General features: G+C 40.1%; 1 protein-coding gene across 5 annotated transcripts in view; it reads right to left on the bottom strand.

The window, feature by feature from the left end:
• The window catches only part of LOC106914758 (protein tyrosine phosphatase receptor type F), a 235999-nt gene that overhangs the window by 88142 nt on the left and 121419 nt on the right, over window positions 1–26438 (bottom strand). For all 5 annotated transcript variants that reach the window (XM_088014931.1, XM_088014930.1, XM_014981784.2 and 2 more), the window contains 2 exons: window positions 15518–15706; window positions 8805–8915 (listed from right to left, as the gene is read on the bottom strand). In XM_088014931.1, the coding sequence (XP_087871057.1) occupies window positions 8805–8915; window positions 15518–15706 (300 nt within the window). The remainder of the gene's footprint in view (window positions 1–8804; window positions 8916–15517; window positions 15707–26438) is intronic.

Below are 26438 nucleotides of genomic sequence, written 5' to 3'. Positions count from 1 at the left end.
GGCTGCGAGTCTTCCTGGCAGCAGCGTCTCTGGGCGGCCATGATGGCTGATCATCCCCTTGTCAGCACTCTGGCAGCTCATTCTTAAATATTCTACAGGTCAGCTGTTTGTGAGGCAGAGATGTGCAAATGGAAGTCAAGGAGGAAAGAAATTCCTGAGAATCACCTCCATCTTGAATACAGAGGATGGTATAAATTTTAATGTAGAGTTCAGTTTGTTGCATCATGAATCACCTGCAATCAAGGCTGTAAACAACATCTTTTAGCACAGAGTCTGATATTTTTTGTCAATTAGGTTAAATGATTTGGGAAGATATTCTTAGATGGTCCAGAAATAAAGATCTTGAAACAATGAAATAGTTTTTGACTAGCTCTGTTGTGTTATGACTAAAGGTTGAGTAAAATGGCAAACTGGTTGCCACTTCATAAAATCATTAACAAATTTGTCAAAAGAGGCATTTTTAATGTTTTGTTTTTTGGGGTATAAGGACCCACTTAAAGTCATAAAAACATATAAAAATTTACATGTTTGTACACTGATTAGAGCTTATGATTTGTCAACACCTCATTTTTGAAGATACCCATGGAGATTTTTATTTTTCCTCAAAACATTGCTGAAATTTTGCCTCATTCTCATGAACAGAACATCATGAGCTAGATTTATCTTTACACTTACACTAGTAAATAAATCCCAGAAAGACTGGGAGATGTTTTTCTCTTTGCATTAGTCCATAATGTGACCACGACATCCTTCAGTCTCCAGGTGGAAGCTGCCCACGCTGGTAAAACAGACATAATCCCCAGAGAAAGGCTTTGTCAGCTCCAACACCCATGTCCCTCAGTGGGAGAGCCGGGGTGTTGCTGCCTAAATACCTGACAAATCCGGTTGCCACCTGAATACCCAAGTAATCCATCACACACCTCTGATGGCCCTACACAGGCGGATGGAAAGCCTAGCAGTGAAAGCCGCTGTAGCTGTTGGTGGATACAGTCAACAGGAAGGACACGGGCGGGCGCGGTGAGGAAGAACGCTAATACAACGGAGGGCTAATAATGACTTAAGCTAACTGCTCGGGGACTCCTTTATATGTTTAGGCAAGACTAATTGAAACACACTTTGGAGGAGTGGCAATGGAAAGCATGCAAGAGCTGTAAAGGGATCCATGCAAATACGTGGACAACAGCACACAATTGAACTGCGAGGATTAGGGAGAGTTATTAATAATGTATTCATCTCTAGGGGAAAAGGATACCTGTGTTTTCACCACAGGAGGTGGGTAGGGAAGGAGGGAGGGAGGGAGGGAGGGAGGGAGGGAAGGAGTGAGGGAGTGAGGTAGGGAGGGAGGGAGGGAGTGGACCTTTCTCTGAAAACTCTGCACTAATGGGGAGGAAGGGATAGAAAGTGAAAATGACCAACCTGTGTACTCACTTGTTTTTGGGTCAAGTGATTTGTTGATGTGGGCTGATGAAATGAAAGATACAAAGTGAGGAGGAAGACAAACAGTGACACAGACAGGTGCTTTCGGGCATCATGTATGAACAAAAGATGTATTTTAGCTTGTTTTTATAGTGTCTATTTTAATATCTAAAATACTTTGACTTGTAAAACTTGAACTGTTTGGATTCTACACTGAATACAGATGATACAATAACATTGTTTTGAATTTAAATTATTTTGACAATATAAAAGGAAAGCATTTTCAATGCAAGGTCTCCCCTGTTCTCCAATATACAGAATTGGTGCAACATAATTTCTTGAATATTAGTGTCAAATCTTTGCATTATAAAAGAGTCTTGGGGACTCTGTAAAAATAAAGAAATAAAAAAATGGTGATGTAACAGATCAGACTGATTTCTGATCACTGTGAAAATATTGTGTGTAGCTAACTATTAGCTGCTAATCATGCTAACATTAGCATGCGCTTCACAACTTTTTGTCAGAACTTAACGCCTGTTTTTCAGTTTTTAAAACGACTTTGGATTGTACTTACTTGTCTCTAGTTCCAAATCTGAAATAATTTTGTCCAGCAATCCTTAAGTGGATAACCTTATGCTGACTGCAAATATCTCTGTTACAATAAATTACCTATAAATACTATTGTGGCAAGATCGTATTATTGGAAAAATGAAAAGTCTATCTTTGAGTGTAGAAACTGGCAACACTTTTAAATAGTGTTTAATGAGCAAAAATTCAGAAAAAGAAATAAAAATGTAAATGGTTCACATCCACATTAGAGCCAGGCAGTAACAACTACAAGAATACCAATACTTGCTAAGAGTTAGCCTCCAATGCTAAAGTTAACATTTTGGTTTTTAGCTATGAGAGTTAAACAATGTATTTCAAGGGTTTTCTAATGTGAACTACATTTAATTCAGCTAACATTTCGTGGCGACATGCATTGTGTAAATAAATCAACATCCTAGGTGAAACAGGAAATCTGTAAAACATTTTGAGTAGATTAAACCGTTACCATATTTATTAAAGAGGCAATTTTCTATGATTTCTGTTATGAACTGAGATTAAAAAAAAAGATTATATGGACGAGTTAAATCTAAAATGAGCTTTTGGACACTGACTAGAGATTCTTTAAAACAGCTTGTGAAGCGTTTGTTCGTATAGACAAATAATTTGTCATTTTTACTATTCCCAAAGATATTCCTGGAGCTTTGTCTCATTCTCATGAACAAAACATTGTGAGCTAAATGTACCGCTACACCTGTGAGTCACATAAAGACCGGAAGATGTTTTTCTCTTTGCATTAGTCCATAATGTGACCACGACATCCTTCAGTCTCCAGGTGGAAGCTGCCCACGCTGGTAAAACAGACGTAATCCCCAGAGAAAGGCTTTGTCAGCTCCAACACCCATGTCCCTCAGTGGGAGAGCTGGGGTGTTGCTGCCTAAATACCTGACAAATCCGGTTGCCACCTGAATACCCAAGTAATCCATCACACACCTCTGATGGCCCTACACAGGCGGATGGAAAGCCTAGCAGTGAAAGCCGCTGTAGCTGTTGGTGGATACAGTCAACAGGAAGGACACGGGCGGGCGCGGTGAGGAAGAACGCTAATACAACGGAGGGCTAATAATGACTTAAGCTAACTGCTCGGGGACTCCTTTATATGTTTAGGCAAGACTAATTGAAACACACTTTGGAGGAGTGGCAATGGAAAGCATGCAAGAGCTGTAAAGGGATCCATGCAAATACGTGGACAACAGCACACAATTGAACTGCGAGGATTAGGGAGAGTTATTAATGTATTCATCTCTAGGGGAAAAGGATACCTGTGTTTTCACCACAGGAGGTGGGTAGGGAAGGAGGGATGGAGGGAGGGAGTGAACCTTTCACTGAAAAATCTGCACTAATGGGGAGGAAGGGACAGAAAGTGAAAATGACCAACCTCCGCGCTGATCTTTTTGTGGGTGAAGTGATTTGATGAAGGTGACCGATGGGATGAGAAAGATGCAAAGTGAAGAGGAAGACAAACAGTGAAACAGACAGGTGCTTTTAATACACAGAGGAGGTAAGTGACATGGTACAGATCGCAAGATGATTCACACTCCTTAAACACTTTTCCATCTTGTCTTGTCACAAACACAAACTTGGTGCATGGTAGGTAAGTGGAAGGAAAAGCGTTTTGCTTTAAAACTCTTACAAATGCAGCATCATATTCAACACCATTTACTCCGATACCCCGTAAATAAAACCCAGTGATACTGATTATCTTTTGAAAAACAGAAAAGCAACCACTCAGGATAATGCTGCCACCACAACGTGTGTGTTTAGGTAGCAGATGTGAACATGTTTGCCATGTCTGGATTTGATTCAGGGAATCAGAGTAAAGACGTTTTACATTTTTACTTGTCAAATCTTCTGTTTGATTAACCTTCCACAAACTATGCATTATTTTGTGCAGCTTTGTTAGTTAAGATCCCTATAAAACTCACTGATGTTTGTGGTTGTAAAATCACAAAATGGGAATAAATTAAGGGGTCTAAATCCAGGATCAAGGAAAAAAACAGAAAACACAGATTTCTAAGCTAAATTGTGATTTAAAATAAATACGTTCAAACGTCTTTAATCAAACTTTTATCAAAAATTCCCCCTTCAAAGTACAATCTTATTATAATTCACAATGAATTTGTACCTTTTATCTTCTTGAGCATATGCTGATGTCAGTGCTACTAAATATGCTCTTGTTCTTCTTCTGCCCCCGTCATAAATCTGACCTGAATTGATCACATTCCAAGTTTCCCTCCATGAGACACACACACATAAAACAACATCGAGATATTTTGGTGAGGAAAAAAAAAAACCCCAGCTGCAGTACTTTATCCTCGGTGACATATTGACATGTCACATGGATATATGAAAGAGTGCCAGCAGACAGAAGCTGACATCCCTCCTCCGTTGTGGGATAAACGCTTGACAAATGAGCGCTCAAGCACGATCACAGCGCGCCGTGTGCTTCAGCCCACGTTGATGGAGTCCTCCCTTTTTAGAGGAGGGTCACAGAGAGCGACCTGCAGCTGCACACCTTCAAACACGGTCACAGTCCTTAATGGATATCGAGGAAAAGAACATACTGTAAATTGATACAAACACAACGGGGAAAAACAATAGATGAGCACGCTCTTCGCCCTCAAACAACCCCCCCACCATCGTCGTCTCCTTCAGTCTTACTCCTCCCACACGCTAATATGAGGACATCACTCTCTGGTGGCTCTAAAATGTCAAGTGGTGACGGTGGAGCAGGCGGCGTGTTTGTGTACCCGCAGAAAGGAATCGGATCAGGTGGTGACAGAGCAGGAAGGGGGGGGAGAAAAAAACACATCCAGGGATACAAAACACCAAACCCTAACGAGAACATTTAATGCATGTCTGACAGGTGTGTGTTTATGTGTGTGTGTGGTTGGGTTTCACTTGTGGTTTGCTGCACGACACCTTGAAAAATCCCCACTTTGAGTTGTACACAAACATAAAAAAAAAAAGATAAAACGTTTAATTTAAACATCAAAGTTTTCTAGCTCTAACATGAATTAATTGATCAACTCTTTGGTAACAGCACCATGTAGTAAAATGAATCTCAAATGCAGCGGCTTGCAAAAGTATACGCAACTCTTCACGTTTTTCACATTTTGAAATGTTACAGCCACTAATTGTAATGTTGTTTTTTTTTTAGCTGTGAGCTAAAAGGAAACGAATTCATGGATCTCGACATTTCTCCTAAACCTCTACTGTTAACACTCAGTCACAACTACAAAGAAAGGATGGTGGTGGCAGCATCATGCCGTGGGGATAAATGTGTAAACAGGGTTAAAGTTTGACCTATCATCTTAATCATTCCAGCTCCCACAGTATGATACCACCACCACCATGTTTCATGGAAGAACTGACATGTCCAGAATGAAGTGCTAAAATGGTTTAGTCAAAGTCCTAGCTTTAAGCCAATAAAGATATTCTCCCTGTATGTGACTCTGTCTTCAAGTTTCTCTGCTGAAAAGTCTCCTCGCAGCATGATGCTGCCAACACCATGTTTTACAGTGAGTGTGTTCTGTCCAGAGTAAAGCTATTGATAATCACACCCAACTGGAGTCTGTTTACTAATCAGGTGAAGTCTTAAGGTGATTTATTTAGGGGTATCACAGTAAAGGGGAATGAATGCAAACGCATGACGCTCTTTTGAAAAGTTCGAAATCATGCACGCCTCTGTGTTGATCACAAGAAACAAAACAAAATGGAAAAAAGAAAGTGGAACAAATACCTTTGCAAGAGCTTGAGAAAAAACACATAGTAAACAGATGCTAACAGACGCTAACTGCATCAACGATAATTACTGTTTTTTTATTGTAAAACAACAACAAAAAAAAACACCCAAGCAAAAAACAGCAGCAGAGGAAGACAGGCATGTCAAAGGCCACCCGTCTTAAGTCGCCCAATCTAGCAGCGGAGTGATTGCGCCGCCCCGGGTCTCGTCTCTCCAGCTCCAGCGCCAGCAACAAAGACGGAGCGAAAACACGGCTGCAGCCTTTTGTTCTCCATTCCAGTCGAAAATACGTCTAAAAGGTTACGCTTGGTTTGATTTCTATCTCTCCTCTGGTGTGGCGAGGCTGGCGGAAAAGAAGCCGGGTATTAGGGCCAGTGGGTTGACAGCTACCTGGGTGGTGTTACGGAGCAGAAGGGCCCCCAGGCCCTGCTGGCGCCACGCCACACAACTACTGTAATTACCTCTGAGGGGGGAAAAAAAGCCGGTGTCTGCACCTGTGACAGACATGTACTGATTAATAGTCGAGACTTACATCCCTTCCTCGGCTCCGCCGTTTGGCTGACTACCTCCTACCTCTGTTGACATGAAAGATGTGAGCTTTTTAAGTGATGTTTAATCTGCAGATGCGATCCTTCTTCAACCTTGAAACAGGATTTCACCTTTGATTCAGAGGGAAGTTTTGTGTACGACCAGACATTTATACTGCTCGTCTGCTCAAGTGAGATAATAAATGCAACAAAAATCATTTCCCTCTCTCTCTCTTTCTCTTTTCTGGATATATGGGACACAGTAAGCGGTAATTTACTTACTTTATCTTGATGAAAGAAAAAAAAAGACACAAAAGACTTACTCATCCATAAAACAGGCTGCATGCTCCAGTTCTGTACGCTTTTAACGAAATTATAAAATGATATCCGAGCGTGCCCCTTTCTTACCGTGACACTTTTCGCACACTAACAACTGGAGCAGCTATTGTGTTTCATGTACATCAGCCATGCTGGTGTTATCCACAGGCGCTGACCTCGACTACTCACTCCCCTCCTATAGCAGCTTTTTCCCGCATGGCCCCAACCCCGCGCCTGCATTAGTCCGCTCACGGAGACGTTACAGCATAAACAAACTCGGGAAACCCTAGACCCCCGTCCTCGTCTTTAGAAGCTCCGGGTTTGTGCGGAGGGGAATAATGGCCCCTTTCGATACAGTCGATATAAAAAAAAGAAAGGAGGCCCCGGCGTCGGTGCCAGCGGAGGAAACGATTTCAATGCAGCTGTTTTCTCAGGGGCTGCACCTGGTTGAGTCTGCAGCCAAACTGGAGGCTGAGGTTAGCTCAGTTCATTGGAACAGAAGGAATGAGAAAAGTGCGGTGAAGACGGAGACGAACACAGGAATGGATGCAGAAAAAAAAAAAAAAAGAATAGTGGAAATGCTGGGAGTTGCACAACAGTTAGAGGAAATCCAAGTGTTTCCCACAGGGAACAATTCTGAGAAAAAGCATTTGCCCTCCTTTCAGATTGCTTCTATGTTCCCCTTTTTTTTTGGTCACTTAAATGTTTCAGATCATCATTCATTTTAACGTCAGACAAAATTAGCCTGGATAAACCCAAAAAAGCACTTTCTTAAGAAGCTATCCAAACCAACTTGGTCCAGTGTGGAAAAGTAATTGCCCCTAAACCTAATAGCTGGTTGTGTTACTCTTGGCGAAAACAACTACCATTAAACGTCTCTTTTTCTTTTTTCTTTTTGCAGAATAGATTTAATGCAGCCACAATGGAGGGTTTTGCAGCACGAACATCTTTCTTAAGGTCATACCACAGAATCACAAATTGAATTTAAGTCCAGACTTTCTCTAGGCCACTGCAAAACCTTCATGTTGGTTTCTTTTAAAGGCTTTCAGAGCTGGATTTGCAGGTGTCCTTTGGACAACTTCTCTCTGCCTTCAAACCCAAGTTATGTTGAGCTAAAGGTTGTAAACGGATGGGCGGAAACTTTCCTCCAGGATTTTCTGGTAGAGAGCAGAATTCATGATCCCATCAATTACAGCAATTCATCCACCACACACCATGCTTTATTACAGAATGTTTTGCTTTGTTTTTCTTTTATTAAGCAGTGGTTTCGCCTTGGTTTCCTTGTTGAAACATGAACATCAGCTGAAGCATCTGAAGCCTGCAGAGCTTTAGATCTTAATGTATTCTGTGTTCTGGGGTTCATGAAACCTCCTGGATGAGTCAGTGATTAACTTTTTACAGCAGACCCCACCTATTTCTGGTTCAGTGTTCACCTATTCTTCTGTGAGACTCCAAATTATTCAAGGAAAATGAGCCTAGTTTTTCACTGAGCGTATCAGACAAAAAAAGTACCACTTTGTGGTGCTGAAATACTTTAGCACAATAGTACTTGACATGCTATTGGTTGTCCCTCATGGAGGCGTGCTTTTTAAGACCTTTTTTAATCGTGCCGTAAGAGGCCTACTAAATGCTCTGCTCCTTCTAATGCTGCTGGCAGAAACCCTGTTCATCTAATATCTTATTTTGTATATTTAGTTTGATGCATATTAAGAATATTGCTGCTTGAACTAATAAAATTAAATAAATGCAGAATGCATTTATTAATGCAGAATAAAACAACTATAAGTGCGCCTATTTGCAGTTTTCAACTTACAGTGAGTGGTTGTGATCACTAACCCTCACTTGGGGGCTAAGGGTCACGTTTTATGCTTTCTCCATTTGTGGATAATATTTCTGACTGTGGTTTGAAAAAGTCCCAAAGCCGTAGGAATGACTTAATGGGTTCGGTGAAAAAAGGACTAATAGATCTCATCTTTTTTAGATTTGCCGTATTTGAATAATTTGATTCTACAGGTAAAAAGAAAAATGAACTCTTTTATTTATTAAAGTTATCTCAACGTTTTCTTTGAACTGAAACATTTATGTGCAACAAAAAGCCAAAACTAGAGAAATGTGCGTGCTTTTTCACAGAGCAGTATTTGAAACAGCTGAAATATCATTGATAAATAAAGGTGAGAGACGTTCGACTTTACCTCTGACGTAGAGATTGGCAGGTGCAGAGTAGCGAGTGCCGGCGTCGTTCATGGCTACACATTCGTATTTTCCCTGGTCCGACTCGTCGCTGTTCTCAATTTGCAGCGCTCCTAAATGGAGGATTAGCAAGTTTAGCCTTCTGGACAGACGGCAGAAGCAATGCACATTTATTTAAACAGAATCATTCAATAGAGAGCCCGAGGTCAGTCAGACTGACCCAGTTCACGCTCAGACATGATGGACGGGGTTTTGCAATGATGCGACACAAACAATTAGATGTTCTGGCGAGTTTAAGGGAAGCTGGTGATTAAATATTAGGCCCAGTCGTGTTATGAATGAAAGCGGAGCATGTCTGACGGTCGTTTTAATAACATGTTGAAACCATCACTGCCTGAACAACTCAAGTCAGGAAAAAGTGACAGCCCCTCTACATTTATTGGACCCAAATGGAAGAAGATGAGTAAAACCCCTTAAACAATATTCATATGCTGTGGCTGTAACATAATCTCACACTGAAGATCCAGCCTTTAAATTTCAGTACATTAAATCTACCTTTTCCATGATAAGAAGAACTTAAACCTTTATTTTCAATGGTTCCTCCAGTCAACAAATGACAATAGCACAGCAAAATGTTGATTGTTGGAGAACCGCAGCCTTTATTTGTCAGTGTGAGATTTTGTTATTGTGACATAGACGTGCATTTTACATATCCCTAACATGGGTAACATACCTCAATACTCCTGAAGAAGAAATGTTACTTCCTCTAAGTGTACTGATTTGTAACAACCTGCCCAAAAAACATAATCACAACTCTGCGAGGAAGTGCAGTGCAGTGATCACTATGTTTCAGGTGGCAACCTGCTATTAGCTAATGCTTCACGTGAGGTTGATGAATCTCCTAAAAATGCCTAAAGACTTGTCCAACACTTTGTTCAAACGTGGGAATTTAGTGGTGAAACATATTCCAGAAAACAAGTGGAAGAAAAAATATCCAAATGATTAATGGAATAAACCGTGGAAGGATCTGAACATAATGAGAACCTGGGGTATTGGGACCAAACAGCTGTGTTGCCTTAGCAAAAGCACTTATCGGCAAGGCTTAAGGGGGGAAATGCACAAAAGGGCTTTCATTTGTTAGGGAGTATAAAGCTAGAGAGCACTGGAAAATCCAAGTGAATGTGGACTTGTCTGACCTCCTGTCATCCCACATCAGAATAAGAAGACTGATGGATGAAATGATGCACAAGGCAGCACTTTCTCACATGGATAGTCACAGGGCAGTCCAGACCATAATGCCATTGGGAGTCTTTGGTATGTACAGGAGGAGATACTTTGTGCAGCGGTCTGATTCTCTCATCACAGTCACAACATATTAGCAAAACCAGTAATGCTACTCTAGCTGGAAGTAAACAAGGTTTCACTCTTTCTCACACTACTGTGCCCAGAACTAGAGTCTTTTTCAACTAATCTTACCTGGAAAAGGCTGAAACCAACCTTTTCTAGCTAAAAAAATAAAAATAATAAAAAAAATAAATCTGAAAATAAATGGATGGATGGATGGATGGATGGATGGATGGATGGATGGATGGATGGATGGATGGATGGATGGATGGATGGATGGATGGATGGATGGATGGATGGATGGATGGATGGATGGATGGACAGACGGACGGACTGAGACTGATTGAATAAATTCTGAATGTATTTCTCATTACATAATTTACTTTTCCTTCTTATCTGGACATAAAAACACAAAACTGACGGCTCCTCCAGACTTTCCCATGTGAAGGAACGCTGGGTAAATGTATGACATAAGCTTGTAGAAATGAGGCCATGGTGAAAGACAGGCAGGATCAAGTCTACAGTGGTGAAACAATACATCAGATATCTGACTTTCTCTCTTTTTTTTTTCTTTTTTTTGCCAGGCAACAAAATCACTGAACAGGTTAAAGCAACAATTTGCTTCTCGGCTCCTAGCAGCCGGTAGTGAAACAACTACCAGTTCAGTTAACAGTGAGAAAATTATTGACCACGTTTCACCAAGGGGAGACTCTCCTCTACCAGATGGCTTTGATTTGTATTCACAAATCCAAGTTGTTGCAGGCATCTGAATGAAGGCCAACATGTTGCTTTAAACAAAGCATGAAAACCCTAGAGACAAGTCCAGGGGAGGGTTTTTTCCACTCCCCATGAACAGCCAACAGCTAATAATTTGCTACTGACTTGCAAATGGGAGACAGATGAAACAAGTCCATTTTTTTTGACAAATTAGGAAAAGCAGCAGTGAACTTACCTGCACTGCTGTTAAAAGCGAATGAATAAAGACACAGAGAAAAGCTGGTTCTCTTAGTAGAATATATGCAGCGGGGTGATAAAAGTTATCACGTCTCCAAAGCAGCATGGTGCTCCCACAAAAGGCGGCGAGCCACCATGCAGTTTGTAATATGACAAATAAAAAACTAAAAAAAATACTCAGAATACGACGCATTTTCACGTCATGCAGCATGAGATGAATGTAACAAACAGGTTCACCAACCATAGGGGATTCGACGCAAGACAAGACCGAAACAACAGAAGTAAAACAGGGGCGGAGCGGTGACATGTCGGGTGTGCGGCTTCAGATCTCATGACAACACATCCCTCCGAGGTGTTTGTTCGGCTTGCTGAGCTCATCGGCGTCTGGTTCAGCGCTGACATGAACCTGCATACTAATGTCAGTGTCACCAATCTGTCAATCTGCCAGCTCTCCTGCAGGAGAAAGCAGTTTGAGCCCGAAAAAAAAAAAAAAAAAAAAAAAACAAAGTAGAAGGTTTCTGCGTTTTGTCGAGATGCAACACTAGCAAAACGGCCTACAAGCACTCGGATATTTGTAGTTTCAGTTCTACCTAAAAGGCATCAGCTGCTTTAACGTCGACCATATATGCAGGGGTGGACATTTGGAAATTTAATTCAGCTTGTTACAGATTTCCAACTTTAAATGCAGCGTTCTTGAGTGGAAATGCGAAAAAGGACTTTCCAAAAAAAAAAAAATAAAAATGTACTCCCTGTTTCCATTCAAGGGGGGCAACTCAGCTAAGGTTCTATGCAAATGTAGTCACTTCAATCTCCCATTAAGGCTGCATTAATGAGGCAGGTAAGACTCCTTTGAGAGTCTTTGCTCCCTCAGTTAAAAATCCAGAGAGAAGAGGTTCTGTTCATAAGGATCCTTTTCACATTTTGTAATGTTATTTCACTAGAATTTTACTTGATAGACCAGGAGTCTATATGACCAGTCCTCCAGTAAAACCGCTTAGCATCTTTTGGATGCATCTCTGCTCAAACACACCTGAACAAATTGTAAAGGTAATTCACAATTTGGCTCAGGTGTACTAACATATTTGCTCTAGAAACTAGATAAAATATGCTTGGTAAAATGTTATGTTTTTGCAGTGTTCTGCCATCTTTACAGTTTGAAATAAAATCCAGAGTTGCCAACTGCCTCCAATAGTCATATAGCTACTAAATAGTCAGCAACATATAGGCAAGAACTGACTTGACTATAGGCAAGTTTTCATATCTTGCCACAGATTCCAAACTTGATTACAGTCTGGACTTTGACTAGACCACTCCATATGTTGTTTTGACTTCTAGCAACATCTTCCTCCAGTCTTTTGCTTCCTCTGATTTTTGTCCAGGACTGCCCTGCATTTATCTGCATCAACTCTAATCGGCTTCCCTGCATTCCAGAATCCCCACATCATGATGCTGCCGCCCCTATGTTTCAGAGTGGTAGCTTTCCACCATATGTGGGCCACAAAAATAAAATTTTGATTTAATCTGACCATTAGAGCCTACATGAATTTTTTTTTTTTTTTTTTTTTTTTTACCACTCTTGTCAAAATGGCTTTTTTTTTTTTTGGAGCATGATGAATAGAGTAGACACTACAATCCAAGGCCACATTTTAAGTTTCTCTACCACTTTGAAATTATGCACTACTTTTTGTTGGTTTGCGACATAAAACCCCATTAAAACACACTGAAGTTTGTGGATATAATACAACAAAATGTGAAAAAAATTCCAGATCTGTGAGATCTTTTTTAAGGCTCTGTACCTGCTACCTTATTAAAGTGGCTCAGATTTCACACCCTCATGCACAGTGGTACGGTGCACTGCCCTTCGCACGGCGAGGTTGGTGATAATTTGTTTGTAAAGCATCAGACAGCAGACAGAACATGTCGGGGGGTCGACCAGGACACAGTGGAAACAGGGTGGGCCGATTGGCCAACAGTGAAGATGAACCCAGCGACGTGACGATGGGGGGGTGGGGAGTGTAACGGGGGGCAGGTGTGGGCGGGAGGGTATGGCGTGGACGTTATGTTTTTCCAATACACCATTTGTCATTCTTACCTCTAATTGGTGTACCACCTATGTGGGAGTAATTTAGATGAAAACAGGGTTGAGAGATTAGTTAGTAATCCACTTACAACAGCGGGGGAAAAGAAAACATGTCTTCTGAAGAGCAACAGATGAAGAAAATGACAGAGTAGAGGCCACCTAAATGTGATTAACAAAACTCAACACACTTAATCAATGCTACAAAATACAGCAGGTATGAATGTTGGAGAGTACAACAGAAAAACAGCAAAGCCTTTGAGAAGGACCCCTTCTGTCAGACGAACCCCTTGAAATATAATATTCCCCTTTCGGCTTAAGCAGGAAACAACCCTGAACAGGCTTACTTCGCTCCACAGTAGCTTTAAATTCATACAGAAAATGTTTTAATTATGCTTTCTGATTGAAGCTGGCCTTCACTCTCTTTTGCTGCTAGTAAAAAGGACATAGGTAATTACTGAAAAGAAGGCAGAGTAAATAGGGTGATGGACAAGAAGAAGTATTTATGTCGACCTTTTTTGCAGAAAAGGAATTAGTATCTTTGCAGCATAAGATGAATCAGAGGCTTAAAAAGAAATAAAAAGTGTTATATTAACAACAACAATAATAATAATAATAATAATAATAATAATAATAATAATAACAATAACTTTGTGGGCCTTTTCTGTTCAGCCCTGGCAACAAATTAATGTGCTTCTTTTCTGCCAATGCAGAATTGGCCTCATTTCGTGTCATATTCAGTAATGTAAATCCTGATGCGGCAGCAGATGTCAGGAAAACGGTGGTGGATAAAAAGAAATGTTAGTCTGGGGGCATGGCATATCAGCACATTTTCAGGCACTCCAAATGTATGTGGGAAAAGAAAACTAATTAAAAGTTGTTGGTGGAAGTGAAAAGGGTGGAAACATCTTTTCTCTTTTTCTGCACAATTTTATCCTTGCACTAAAAATATCAAACAATTAAGTAGCTGAGTTAGTATGCAGCTTCTACTATGTTATGATTTTACAGTGTCAATAACATAGACTGCTCTAGTACATTTCCAGCTTCTCCTTAAGTGGCTATGTCATCAAATTTTCCTGCATTTTTTTTGTATTCATCTTCAAAATGTGTAGGATTAACTTGACCTGACTTTTTAGGCCACAAAAGGTTGTTGTAGATGGAGCAGAGACTGAGTGACGTTACAGATGGCGTCCTCAAAAATAATTGTAATTGAAAGATGGATTTATGTGGAGAAAAGTGAGAATTGCATTTCCTCGATTATATAAAGTAGGTTATCTTGGTGGTAATTATTCAAACTCCTCCATTTCTCATCCTTATTTTAGATGTAAGCCTTTATTTTTCACTCAAACTTGAGAGGTAAACTTTGTCATTACTGTTGTTAAGGTGAATATTGTTTTCTCCCTTGATACAAACATTCAAACTAAACATCTCCACCTTTTAGCTAGGTTTTTTCCCTTTCTCTGCTGCCTTGTGTTTTTTTTTTTCTCTCAACTTTCAAATTTAAATAACTATCTTGAGCTGCAAGTCTCAACATGTCTTTAAAAAAAGTGGGGGAAAAATAATGATATATGCCCCTAAAGTATCTATTATCTTTGACCTTTTTGCTCCTCAGACCTGCAGTCAAGTCTGACACTTCATAAGCTGCTCTTCCATTACAGAAGCCTCACAAAGTAAAACCTGCCTCTTATACAGTGGGGCTTTTACAACCACACAAAGTAAAACTAGGCTTAGAGGAGAGTCAATGACTGAACCTGCTCCAAAACCCACTAATCTATCTACCACGCACACTTCCCATCAAGCCCAGGTCAAATAAGGCTGTTTATATATCAGTGAGACTGTTAGTGTGAACAAAGAGTACCTCATTAGGTTAAGGTTGAAATCCTAGCTAATACATCATCTGCTGGCCTCATTGTGACCCAGCTGCATGTTTAAAAGGGGATTAGGGATTATTTAATAGGGTGAAATTTCCTCGCTCCGAACTTCAAAAGGTTTTAAAAGTTCATGCGTCACTGTCAAAGACTGCAGGAACACGGAGACAGTGTCATTCCAACTTCAGTAACTGTGGTTACTGTGTGGTTGTGAAGAATAAAAGTCTAAGAAGTCAGCAAAGTAATCAAGGTGACAACGACGAGCCGAGTAAAACTTTTCTATCCTCCGTGATGAAAGCAATGAATGAAATCATCGGTGACAACAAAGGCCTTTTGTTTTTCTCTCATTGGCCTCATGTCTTAACAGGGTGTCTGCAGGTATGCAGTGACATCTCGCACCTTGCAGCTCGGCTTTCTTGTGTTTACATCTGCAATAAGTCATGCTGAGCCACGAGATCAGATAAGTTTGTACCTGAGCGGAGCTGTTTGATGCGCCCGTTGCTGCTGTTGATGTCTACGGGGAGCATGTCCTTGTACCACGAGATCTCCGGGTCCGGGTTCCCGCCTGCGGCGCACAGCATCGTGGCGGTCCGGGTCTTCTCCACCACCTTCAGCTGAGGCCCCATGTCAATGGTGGGGAAGCCGGGCGGGATCTGGTTCTCTGAAAACGCGTTAAGAGACAGATTTCTATTAAAGAACAAATACGGAGAATAAAGAGGGAAATGTGTGTTTACAGATAGACACAGTTGTCTTTCAAAGGATGTAAGAGGAGTTCATCGGAGCTTTTCGGCTGGCAAGGTCAGAGATGAAGATGAAAGAAGAGCAAACACACTTCAGGTGCCACAGGCCAAACAGTAATCTGAGCACATGCTCACGAACAGCTAATATTAGTGTGAGGGCACCAGGCACTACAGAGGAAAAACAGATCTGGGGCTGATTTGGATTAGATAACAACAAAAAAAAACAATCCTGTTAGTAGCTGATTATCATAGCAGGCTTATTACCCAGAGAGGGGAGTCTCAGGTTCAGATAGAGGAGTGATGGTTGCAATCTGCCTCTGGGCACTCAAGCATAGATGAGATGCCTCAGGCTCAGAAAACTAAATAAACCAATTTGAATAATCCAGCTCGACATAAGGAATGTAATGGAATGTCCATGAAGTGATCCTTAAACCAGAATTTGGCATTCTACTAGCAGAAAGTTGTGTTTTTCGGTCTGAATCCTGTTTTAGATGTCAGCTTGACCTCATAGATGCTTGTAATATCTTTTCCAGGCCTCGGTCTAACTAATGAAAACGTCAGGGAAGTGAGGTATTGCCCGAAAAAAGGAAAAAAAAACAACTTCGCCACTGCCTGGCAGAGAAAGTAACTAGCACATTCCATGAAACTTGCAGAAAAGTGCCAAGCAACTACCAGAAAATGTCTTGTAAGTTCTGGAAAATCTAAAAATGTTGGCCAGCGTCTAATTACTTGCAGAAAAGTACATAGTGAGTTCTGGAAAATAACTTTAAATTTCCTTGAGAGTAGCTGGTAAATTCTTCTAAAGTAACCAGTGTGCCTCATAAAAGTTTCAGGAAAGTACCTTGTGAGTGCCGAGAAGAAACCATTAAGGTCTGGGACAGGGACAAATATGTTCTTGGAAAACATCAGCTGGTTTTTGTATTGTTTGTTGCTCATTACCTAAATCATACAACCAATTTTGCGCTGGTGTAGCAAACACAAGATTGTGGCGGTGATTATCAAAACCACATAACCCTGTAATTAAAAGGAACGAAGAACTTTTGAAGAGCTACTAGAAACAAAGACAGAGTTTGGTTTAATAGAACAACAGGATAGGAAGAAAAACTCAGCATGGAGTCGGTTCGGAGAGTAGCGAAGGGAAAGCATTAATATGTTAACAACAAAATGAATCTCTTCAATTATTTCTCTTCATTGATTCAAATGTAGACAAGCTGTCAGCTTAATTGACAATATGCCATGTCAAACAGATGCCCGGCTACAAACAGATCAATGTCAGGCAAAGAGCGTTGGGCTGTGGGTGTGATGATAACTGTCACATTCGTTTCTTTGAAGTACTTTCAGATCTGCAGCAGAAAGCCAAACTAAATCAAACGCATTCAAAGGCGAAAAGTTTGATGTTACTTTCATATCCGATTGCATCTGACCAAATTCTGGATTGTGTAACTGCACATGGGATTAGAGCCCACATCCATTACAATGCACCCAAACAAACAGCTGAGTCATTGGAGACAAATCAGCTGTCCGGCACTTCTTTTATTTTATTTTTTTTTATTTTGTAATATTAAAGGTGAAAGTTTCCACTTACCACCCACCAGTGTACAAGTGTGGCTGTGATTAATTGTTTCATTGCATTGTGATCAGATCTTTTCAGCCCGATAAAGCCATGCAAATAATGAATTACTGCGCAAATATTTAGCTTTTTGCTATTTCTGCATTAAGGCAAAAGCATTTTATCTCAATGTGTCAATGTACAAACAACAATCCTAAACTTATCAAAAGAAAAAGAGAATAATCAAACAGCCTAATTGGGCTGAAAAACCACAATTATAGCCTCCACTTCAAATAAAACCGTCAAACATGGCATACACGATGGCTCTTGTGAAGTCTGATTAAGAGGTTGCTCTTTAACAGGACAAAATGTAGAGCTGTCTCCTCGTTTGTTTCACTCGGGCCAAAGTGCCAACATAAATCAAGTGTTAATTATTAGGACTTTTGCCTGAGGTTACCATTAAAACACACATTACGCAACAACAGACAAATAAAGAGCTGCTCTGGTGGACGACAATATTTACACAAAGTGTGGGTAATAGTGTGAAAGTTAAAGCAACAAAGTTGGCTCATGAATTCATCTATCAGTCAATTATCTATGCCCACTTATCCTCTAAAGGCGTAAGAGTGGCTGGAACCTGTCCGAGGTCACTTCAGGTAACGGGCAAGGTGAACGCTGGACAGGTTGCCAATCCGTCATGGAGCAAGAAATTAATGAGCTAAAAGTTATGCTGATGGGCCATTAGCAGACTGGTTCACTAAACATGACCTTCAAGGGAAGCAGGTGAAGAGAAACATCAGAAATAAGCTGTCAGCAGGTTATTTCCGGACACAGCTCAATCCTTAACTTTGACATACAAACTGTGATTAGAAATATGTAGCGTCAACTGATAGATAATCAACATAATTTAAATAAAATCCCTCTTCATTTGAATTTATTGTACTTACATGTAGCACAAAAACCATACTTTAGTTCTGATAAATGTCCCTCTGCATTTAATAATTCCCCTAAGGTGTCTTTTTAACGGGTGTCTGTCTTTAGTAGACGACAGCGGTGAGGCATGTTTGTTTCGTCTCCTCTGGTGATTTATTTCAGTGTGAAATAATATTGATTTTGGCCAGATCTACAACAGTAAGGAGTGTTCTGCCATCCATCTCATATGCACATAAATAAACAATTAGCTTAACAGAAATTGAAAGGTCAACACTGCCTTCAGCCTGAACAAGTGCAAAAGTCACCTACATGCTAGCAGTTTATTCTTTCAAGTGGGCTAACAGAGCCTTTCTCTAAACATCTTTATTCAGTCTAAATTTGGAAAGGACCTACAGGCTAGAGAAATCTCATTTTCAAAGCCTTTTTATGGGCTAATTAAAGACAAGGACGGGCCACTGTTAAATAGCCATAAAAAGAAATTCACACACATCCAGTCTTCGCAGGGATGCTTTGAATATGTCATAATCTCTTATATTTTATTAAGTAGACCTCCGTCTTGTCTGAGCCAGAGATCCATATGCAAACCTATATGACCTGAGCATAAAAGGTGGATGGGTGTTGTTTTGTTCTCCTCGCCAGTAGAACAGTTGTTTCTCCTTCCACCCTTGTGTTTGGCCCGTAGCCCAGACCATCTCGTGTTCAGACCCAGGTGAATATGAGAGATCTTTGAGGTGAGGCTCACTTCCTTTGTAACCGTACAGAATTAGTTTCCAGACATCCCAAATGATACCTCTACAGAAGAGGATACCGCTATAATAAAGTCTACTTGGCCGTACAGTTTGTTATTGAATGAGTAGTGGTGGGAGTATTGATGCTCCCCGTGTTCCTCTGTGGTTTGCTCTCTCTCTCTCTCTCTCTCGCTCTCTTACGTTTGGAAAAAAAAACAAAAAGAGAGACGGACGACACTGGAGTGAGATGGATGCAGTCAGGAAGGGGAGGAGAGAGCAATGCAACTTACATAATCTTATGAATACAATTGTTCGAATCAGAGCATATCCAAGAGGAAACGTTAAAATGCACGTTTCTGTGGAAAAGGATAACAGATCCCTGAGCTGTTCTACTTCTGAGAAAAAGAGTGGGGAAACCACTGAATTATGCTAAACCTTGAGGGGGATGAACTCCACTCTCACCTACTTACAAAACGCTTTGAATATTTTCATCATGTATCACCTCGGAGGATATCCCTCTGAGGCTGGACCCAGTTTCCTCATGTACGCCTTCAGTGGGCAGCGTCTGTGGGGTCTGCTGGCGGTTGTGTTCCTGACAATACTCCAAGATTGATTGTGTAGTGATGCAGCAACTCCATTTCCCACTCAATATGGGGAGTCTAATGCATTGATACATTTAAAAGATTGCTTTTGGATGCTATTAGGAGTATTGTACTGCTAATTAATTGATGATGACACACTGCAATTTCACATTTTAATAGCCGAGAATAATCCTAATGTGAAATTATCATAATAGGGAGGTGGAGAGAAAAAAGAAATCTAGAAATTTAACATTAGTTGACAGTGCTACAAAAGGTATTTGAGCTTCATGGATTTATTCTTTTTGTGCTTTTTTTTTGTCAGTCTATTCAAATCAAACAAAGTTAAATATCAGACAAAAATAAGAGTAGGAAATACAAAGTGAAGTTTTTGGAGAGCAGGTTTTATTTAGAAAGTCTTTAATAACTGATTATAATTATTCTTCGCAGTAACGTCTACCATCCAGCATTTAGTCTTTCACGTCTCTGTGGAGGAAAGTTGGCTCCTCTTCTTTCTTTTCAGTACCGTTTTAATTTAGTCAAATTGAAGGGTTTTTCAATGGGACTGATTGCTTCAGTTATTGTTACGTTGGCTTCTTCTGGGGCAGAATTATGACACACATCTCACATCCACGCCGCAAAGGTCGTATAAAACGTAACATAGCCCTTCAGACTAATGTTAAACTATTGGACACGTATCCAATTTAGTAACGCATGGAAACTGTACAAATCAGATTTTTGGGGGGTGAAATTGGACGGTTCAGACAGCAATAATAATAATAATAATTTAAAAAAGTCAGATATGGGCAAACAAAAAGACAGTTTGGGTTGTCTGCTGTGTGAACATAACCCATGTTTGACTGCAGTTGATCTGTTATGAATTTTTCGTTACACTGCTTCCCTGGAAAGATGTGACACTGTTACATGTTTTCTCTATTTGTGGACAACTATTGTGTTTCACCGGAGTCTCAAAGCTCCAGGACTGGGATCATAACCCTTTCCAGACTGATAGATGTCAATGATTTAGTTTCCTGATTTTATAAGATCCTTCATCCTACTTCCTGCTGTCAGACAGGTTCTTTTCAATGGATCTGGTTGATCTATAGAGTCATGCTCAATTATCTGAAGAGCTCAACAGTAAGGGAAGTGAAAACAGAGAAAATCTGCTCGACACATCAACCTAATTTTGATTCAATCTCAGATGGAAAATTGCTGTCAATTACACCAAGCGTGTTACCTTGGGAGGACTGAAAAGTCCATCATGCCTTCTTTGAAGTGAACTTTCATCTATTCCCTCCTTATGCTCTCATACCTACAGCAGTATTTAAGTTTGCAACACACTTGCCAGATGAAATAAAAGCTTTCCCCTACTGGGAGAAAAAGCTACTTATACTATCGTTATTTGGGGGATGAGACCTTTTTTTCCTCCCCATAATGAAACGGGAAGACACATCCCACCTGACCTACTTGTATTGTTGCATGGAAAAATTTATGATTAACATTATTGGCAAATGTTGGTGGGCTGTGAAAAATGCAAACCGATGTTAAAACGGGGTTAGAGACCCCAAAGGAGTTATTACACGAGTCAGCGGCTCTGTCATATCAGGAAGCACAAACAGGGAATAATTTAAAAGCTGCTGCACAGCTTACACAGTACTGTGTCCTTGACTTCTGCTTAATGTCTGCATCGCAGGTGAAACATTAAAAACACAAGTTTTTCTTACAGTGTGTACGATTAGGAGAAGGTGACCGAGGTGTTTCGACCCCTCTAATAAGTTAAACTACAGATGAGGTTTATTTATGCCCAAAGGGGAAACGGCATTAATGAGCTTTGCAGTAGCTGTAGCAGCAAACACACGCCACCCTCCTCTACAGCTTAAACCTCTGCTAAAAATGTACAAAAAGCCTTAAAATAAATGATTATGATCACCTGGCGACCTCTAGATGCATTGCCCTGCTGCTTTTCTCCAACAGTGTGGTGTGAAGATTTCTTCAACTAAAACTTCCTTTGGTGGTTTTCAAAATTTTAATCAATTTTTCCCCATTTTGTGAGAGGCTAAGAGAAAAGTTCTTGTGTGTCATATTAGAAAAACTGAAGCATAAACCATGAAAATATAACAGTGGCATCCATTTTAAAGGAAGTGTTTTAATAGTGTGCTATTTTTACTTCTTCTTAGAAAAATATTGGATTTTCTCCACACTGAACAAATGATCAAATTAAAGGTTGAAAGATTTTCAGTGTTGGATTATGCTTCTACAATACAACCCAAATAAGTGACTATAACTGAATTATACCACAACATAATGAATGTATAGATAAAAAAAAAACCTCTGGGATTTCTTTTTATTGTATGCTCAAACGTTCTCCACCAGCACAACTACACAGGGTTGGTTAGGAGCCCGATTCTGGCAACCAAGCTTCACTTTTTATTTTATTCTAGTAGGGGTTGTCAATGAATGTGATGTGGGTTGTTGTGCTACTCAAATTAAAGGATTTCTTTTATTTATTGTGTGGCACAAAGGAATTAATGCAAAGTTCCCACAACTTCTTACAAATGCTGAAGGGGATATTGTGGATTAAAAGGAAAATATTGACATGATCGTTTGAATCCAACAAAAAAATTGTTTAAATGTATAATTTCTTTAACATGAGTTTTTTTAAACACCTTATCTGGAGGACCTTTGCTGAAGCAGAAGAAATATACAAATAATCCAACTAAAAAAGAAAGTTTGAAGGAATTTCATATTTAGTAAATATTCATAAAAATGTTGTGACTTTTGCAGCTTATTTGCAAATGTTTAGACATTTTTTTAAATTTATTTGTCAGGTTAAAGTCACAGCAAAACGTGAGAATCTAAAAGTGTATTGAGACATTGGACAAAGTCTGTGTCCTTGGTTTTTAGTTAAAAAAAAAAAAAAAAGAAAGAAAATCCAAAGGCTCTTTTGTTAGATTCAAAGATCATGTTTTACCAGGAAATATTTGCGGTGCCCCGTCTGTCTGCGTCTACAACTGGAACTTCTGTGTCTGGTCTTGTCTGCTAATTTTCCATCCTGAGCAGACAAAGACGAGCCTTTGTTCTACACTCTTAAAAGGGAGAAGATAAGGGATGAGTAGAGTTTGGAGAGAAAAAGAGGCAAATAGTGCGAGAAATGCGGGTTGATGTTTGGCAAGATAGAGGGAATTTTTGATAAAAGACGTCGCAGGGCGAGTGATTTATATAAAAAAAAATTAATAATATAAAGCTCCACTTCTTTGTCTACTGCAGGTAAGAAAGGAAAAAAAATCATTTGATGATGTCAAATAGGCTCTTTGTTAAGATACACAATTGCTGCAGCAGAAAATATATCAAATACCCACTCTTACAGGTATATTTATAGCAGTCTGGCATGTGTGTAATAATACATTCGGCCCACTAGACAAGACGATACTGTGTTATAAAAAATAAGATTTTAGGAAAGCTAAGAGTACCCATTTTTATCTTTACAAATAGAGAAAAGGTTTAAAAGGTGTTTTAAAGAATATGTAATCAGTGCAGAAGATTTCACTTCAGTTTGGCCAAGAAAAGGTGATTTCTTTAAGCATTAAAACACATTTTAACATATAGAACAAAAATATAATAAATCTTAAGAATATCTGTCCGGTTTAGGCTTGATTGTCAAAGTACAGTGCTGTGAAAAAGTACCTGTCCCCTTCAGCTTTTACTTTTCTGACACACTCACATGCCTTCACATCATGAATTCAATTTGAATATCAGAAAAATATGATGTGAGTGAAAACAAAAAGTAGTCCTCAAATAAAAAACTAAGGATTTGGAGTGGCCTAGTCAAATTCCTGGATTAATTCCAGAAGTGGGTAGAGTACCCAAAAATTATACCCAAGTAAAAGTAAAAGTAGCCATGTAAGAAGCTACTCAAGTAAGAAAAGTGTTTGGTAAAAAGTCTACTCTAGTAGTGAGTAACTGATCAAAGCATCAGTCATTTAATATTTAATAATGACATCATCACATCAGATGGACAAAAATATGAAATTACATAGAAATGTTAGTATTTTATTGTTCTTGGAAATTCTTGCAGAATATACAGAAATTTTACTGAAGTGAGAGTAGCGATACTTCATAATAACATTAACTCAAGTAAAAGTAAAACAGACGCAGTGGTGTGACCTTAAACGAGTCGGTGTGAAGTCGGTACAAGGACAAACACTTTTCCACAGAACTGGCAGCGATTTCATTTGTTTTGGTGAAAAATATCTTAGTCTTTTAACAGCCCTGCAAGCCTACTAACTATTCGCTGCATGGAAAGCGCCTAATCCTGCCAGTGACCTCATGAAGTGCTGAATATGAGTTTTGGTAACAAGGTTGGCATGTTTTTAACCAGACTCATTTAATAAATGGCCTGGGTTTGCAAATGAGTAAAGCCAGGAGCACAAAAAAAAAAAAAAAAAACAGCCATCAGTTAGGCGCACATAAACTGGTTCTTCCATGTCAGGGAAACACAAATAGGGCCATTGTTCTCTCAGCAGACATCTATCACGCAAAGAGTCATTCTGCAAACTCTGAGTTTATGATGGCTGTAGCAGAGAAAGAAGGAAAGAAAAGGATCGGGCTTAGTGGGATTTTGTTCTAGAGCCGATTAATTAGGGTACCGGTGGCGGGTCTTAATTACACACAAAGGGCACGGGGAAATTGGCAAAAATATTTTATTAGTATAAAAATGTCCTAATGAAACTTTAATTGGGTAAATTTAACAAGTATTCATAAATCACTGTGTCAAAGAGGTATGCCTCTGTGACAGACACAGTCAGGTAGATTTGGATAAGAAGGGAGAGTAAAACAAGTAAAAAGAAGAGAGGAAGGGAGGAGAAGAGGAGGGGTGCATGCCAACCTCCTGCCAGCTCCAATTACCAGTGTGAGTGGAGCGTGGCAGCAAGGGCGATGGGTCTAATCAGAGCCCCGCTGAAAGAGACCCATCCCCGCACCTCCTGTCCCAGTGGGAGGCTGCTGGAGCTCAATCCCGCACTAACGTCAGCCAGCGTCCCCCACCCCAGCCACCCACAACCCAAACACACTCATCTGAACGAGGGCAAACACTCCAGACACCCCGCTTCCTCTCTAACAGGGGAGCCCTGACATGGTGGCAGATGATACAACCCTCGCCTGCCTCATCTCCATATCTGCCTTCCTCCTTATAGTCTTAAGTGTGAGGAGAGGGTGAATGTCATGTGCTGCCATGAATCTTTTAAGTAAGGATGTTGCAGAGAAAATTAAAGTTATGAAACATGGAGGGGGGAAGCATATGGCTTGGAATATTAATGAGGAAACGCTGTTACGACTTGATGAGGACTCGGATCGTTGCGCATCAATAGTTAACCTGATATAGCTTCATGTTTGGCCTAACATATAACAGTTATTTGGACTGCTTTATATTTGTCACATTTCTTAAAATGAAATGAGAAGTGAAAGGTCCCTTATGTTACTCAGAGTTGTATTCCAAGTATAAGAGCTACTCCAACATGCTGCCACCATTAGTAGTGCAATTCTACAAAACACCATCTTCATTTTCATCTCCTCAGAGTCAACATCTTGCAAAACAACCTATAGCTCCAAGTCTTTTGGGATTATGTCTCTTAAACCCCTTCATAATGTTTGTCTTCATGATGCTCTTTATTCATAAATGTTCTTGCAAAACATCTGGATTCACACTGACATTAAACTACACAGAGAAGGACACGACACAGGGTTTTTTTTTTTAAAGCTACCAAAACACACTGCAGAGAAAATGTATGCACTACTTTGTGTTGGCCGATGACATGAAATCCCAAAAGAAATGGCAGCAGTTGCAACAAAACAAAATGTGAAGAAGCTCAGGTTATCTGAATGTTTCCCTCTGAGCTGGTCTCCTTTGATCGTCTGAACCAAAAAGACCCACAATGGCTGAACCTCATGAAAGATTACTGCTCCAAAATCTACTTTTAAACATACATCACTGCAGAGCCTATTGAAAACAGCTCTCTCAAAGACTATGAAGGCCATTCTGCTCCTAATGTATTAAAAATGGATCCATCGTTCTACATTTGTTACGCTTAGGAACTAAAACTACTTCGGCGCTTTCAATTTGTTTAACTGATGAATTTTTAATTGTTCTCCTTTATGGAAGTCCAACCTTTGAGGCAAACTAAATATAGCGCATTAAATCTGGTCTGTCTCCGCTGGTCTTGAGTCGAGCTGGCACAGCAAAGCATGGGAGCAGGGTGCATCAAACAAAACACATGGCCTGCAGCTGTTTCTAGGCCAGAACGTCGTCGAGACAGACATCTGCATCTGCCTGAGATGCGGAAGTGTTTGAGAGGTGTCAGCGGGGTGGCAGGAGGTGCAAACAAAACAGCCAAAGCTAACACGAAGCTGAAAAAAGGCCCCTGTAACGGCTGGGCTTACTGGCAGCGTGTCAGCGAGTTCACCAGGACAAGTACAAAAGGTGCTGGAGATGTTACATTAAGTTAAAAACAGTAGCAATTGCAAAAAAAAAAAATCTGGGAACACTTTCAGACACATTAACAGCACACAGTTAATGCTGTTACTTATCAACCTGTTCTTTGGTTTCTGTCAGCTTTTTCTCGCCACAGTGGAAAAAGATCCAGCTCTGTGTCGAGGTTTTTCCACCTTTAATGTGACAGTCGTCACTGAAAGATTCATCAAGTGAAAGCCAAACAAATCTGTTCCAACACACGTGAGGGCCTGCCACTTTTAGATGCGTCTCTGCACATTAGCCATATGATTAGCTGTGTTGGACCAGAAACGTGTCTGAAAGCTGCAAGGACAACGGTTCTCAAGGACTAGAGTTTGATACCCTTTGTGTTGAGAGGAA

Source organism: Poecilia mexicana, unplaced genomic scaffold (assembly GCF_051168715.1).
Source record: "Poecilia mexicana isolate PSO_F unplaced genomic scaffold, ASM5116871v1 scaffold_17, whole genome shotgun sequence".
Lineage (NCBI taxonomy): Eukaryota > Metazoa > Chordata > Actinopteri > Cyprinodontiformes > Poeciliidae > Poecilia > Poecilia mexicana.
Note: the sequence above shows the minus strand (reverse complement) of the source record. Positions and strands in the feature narration are given on the sequence as shown.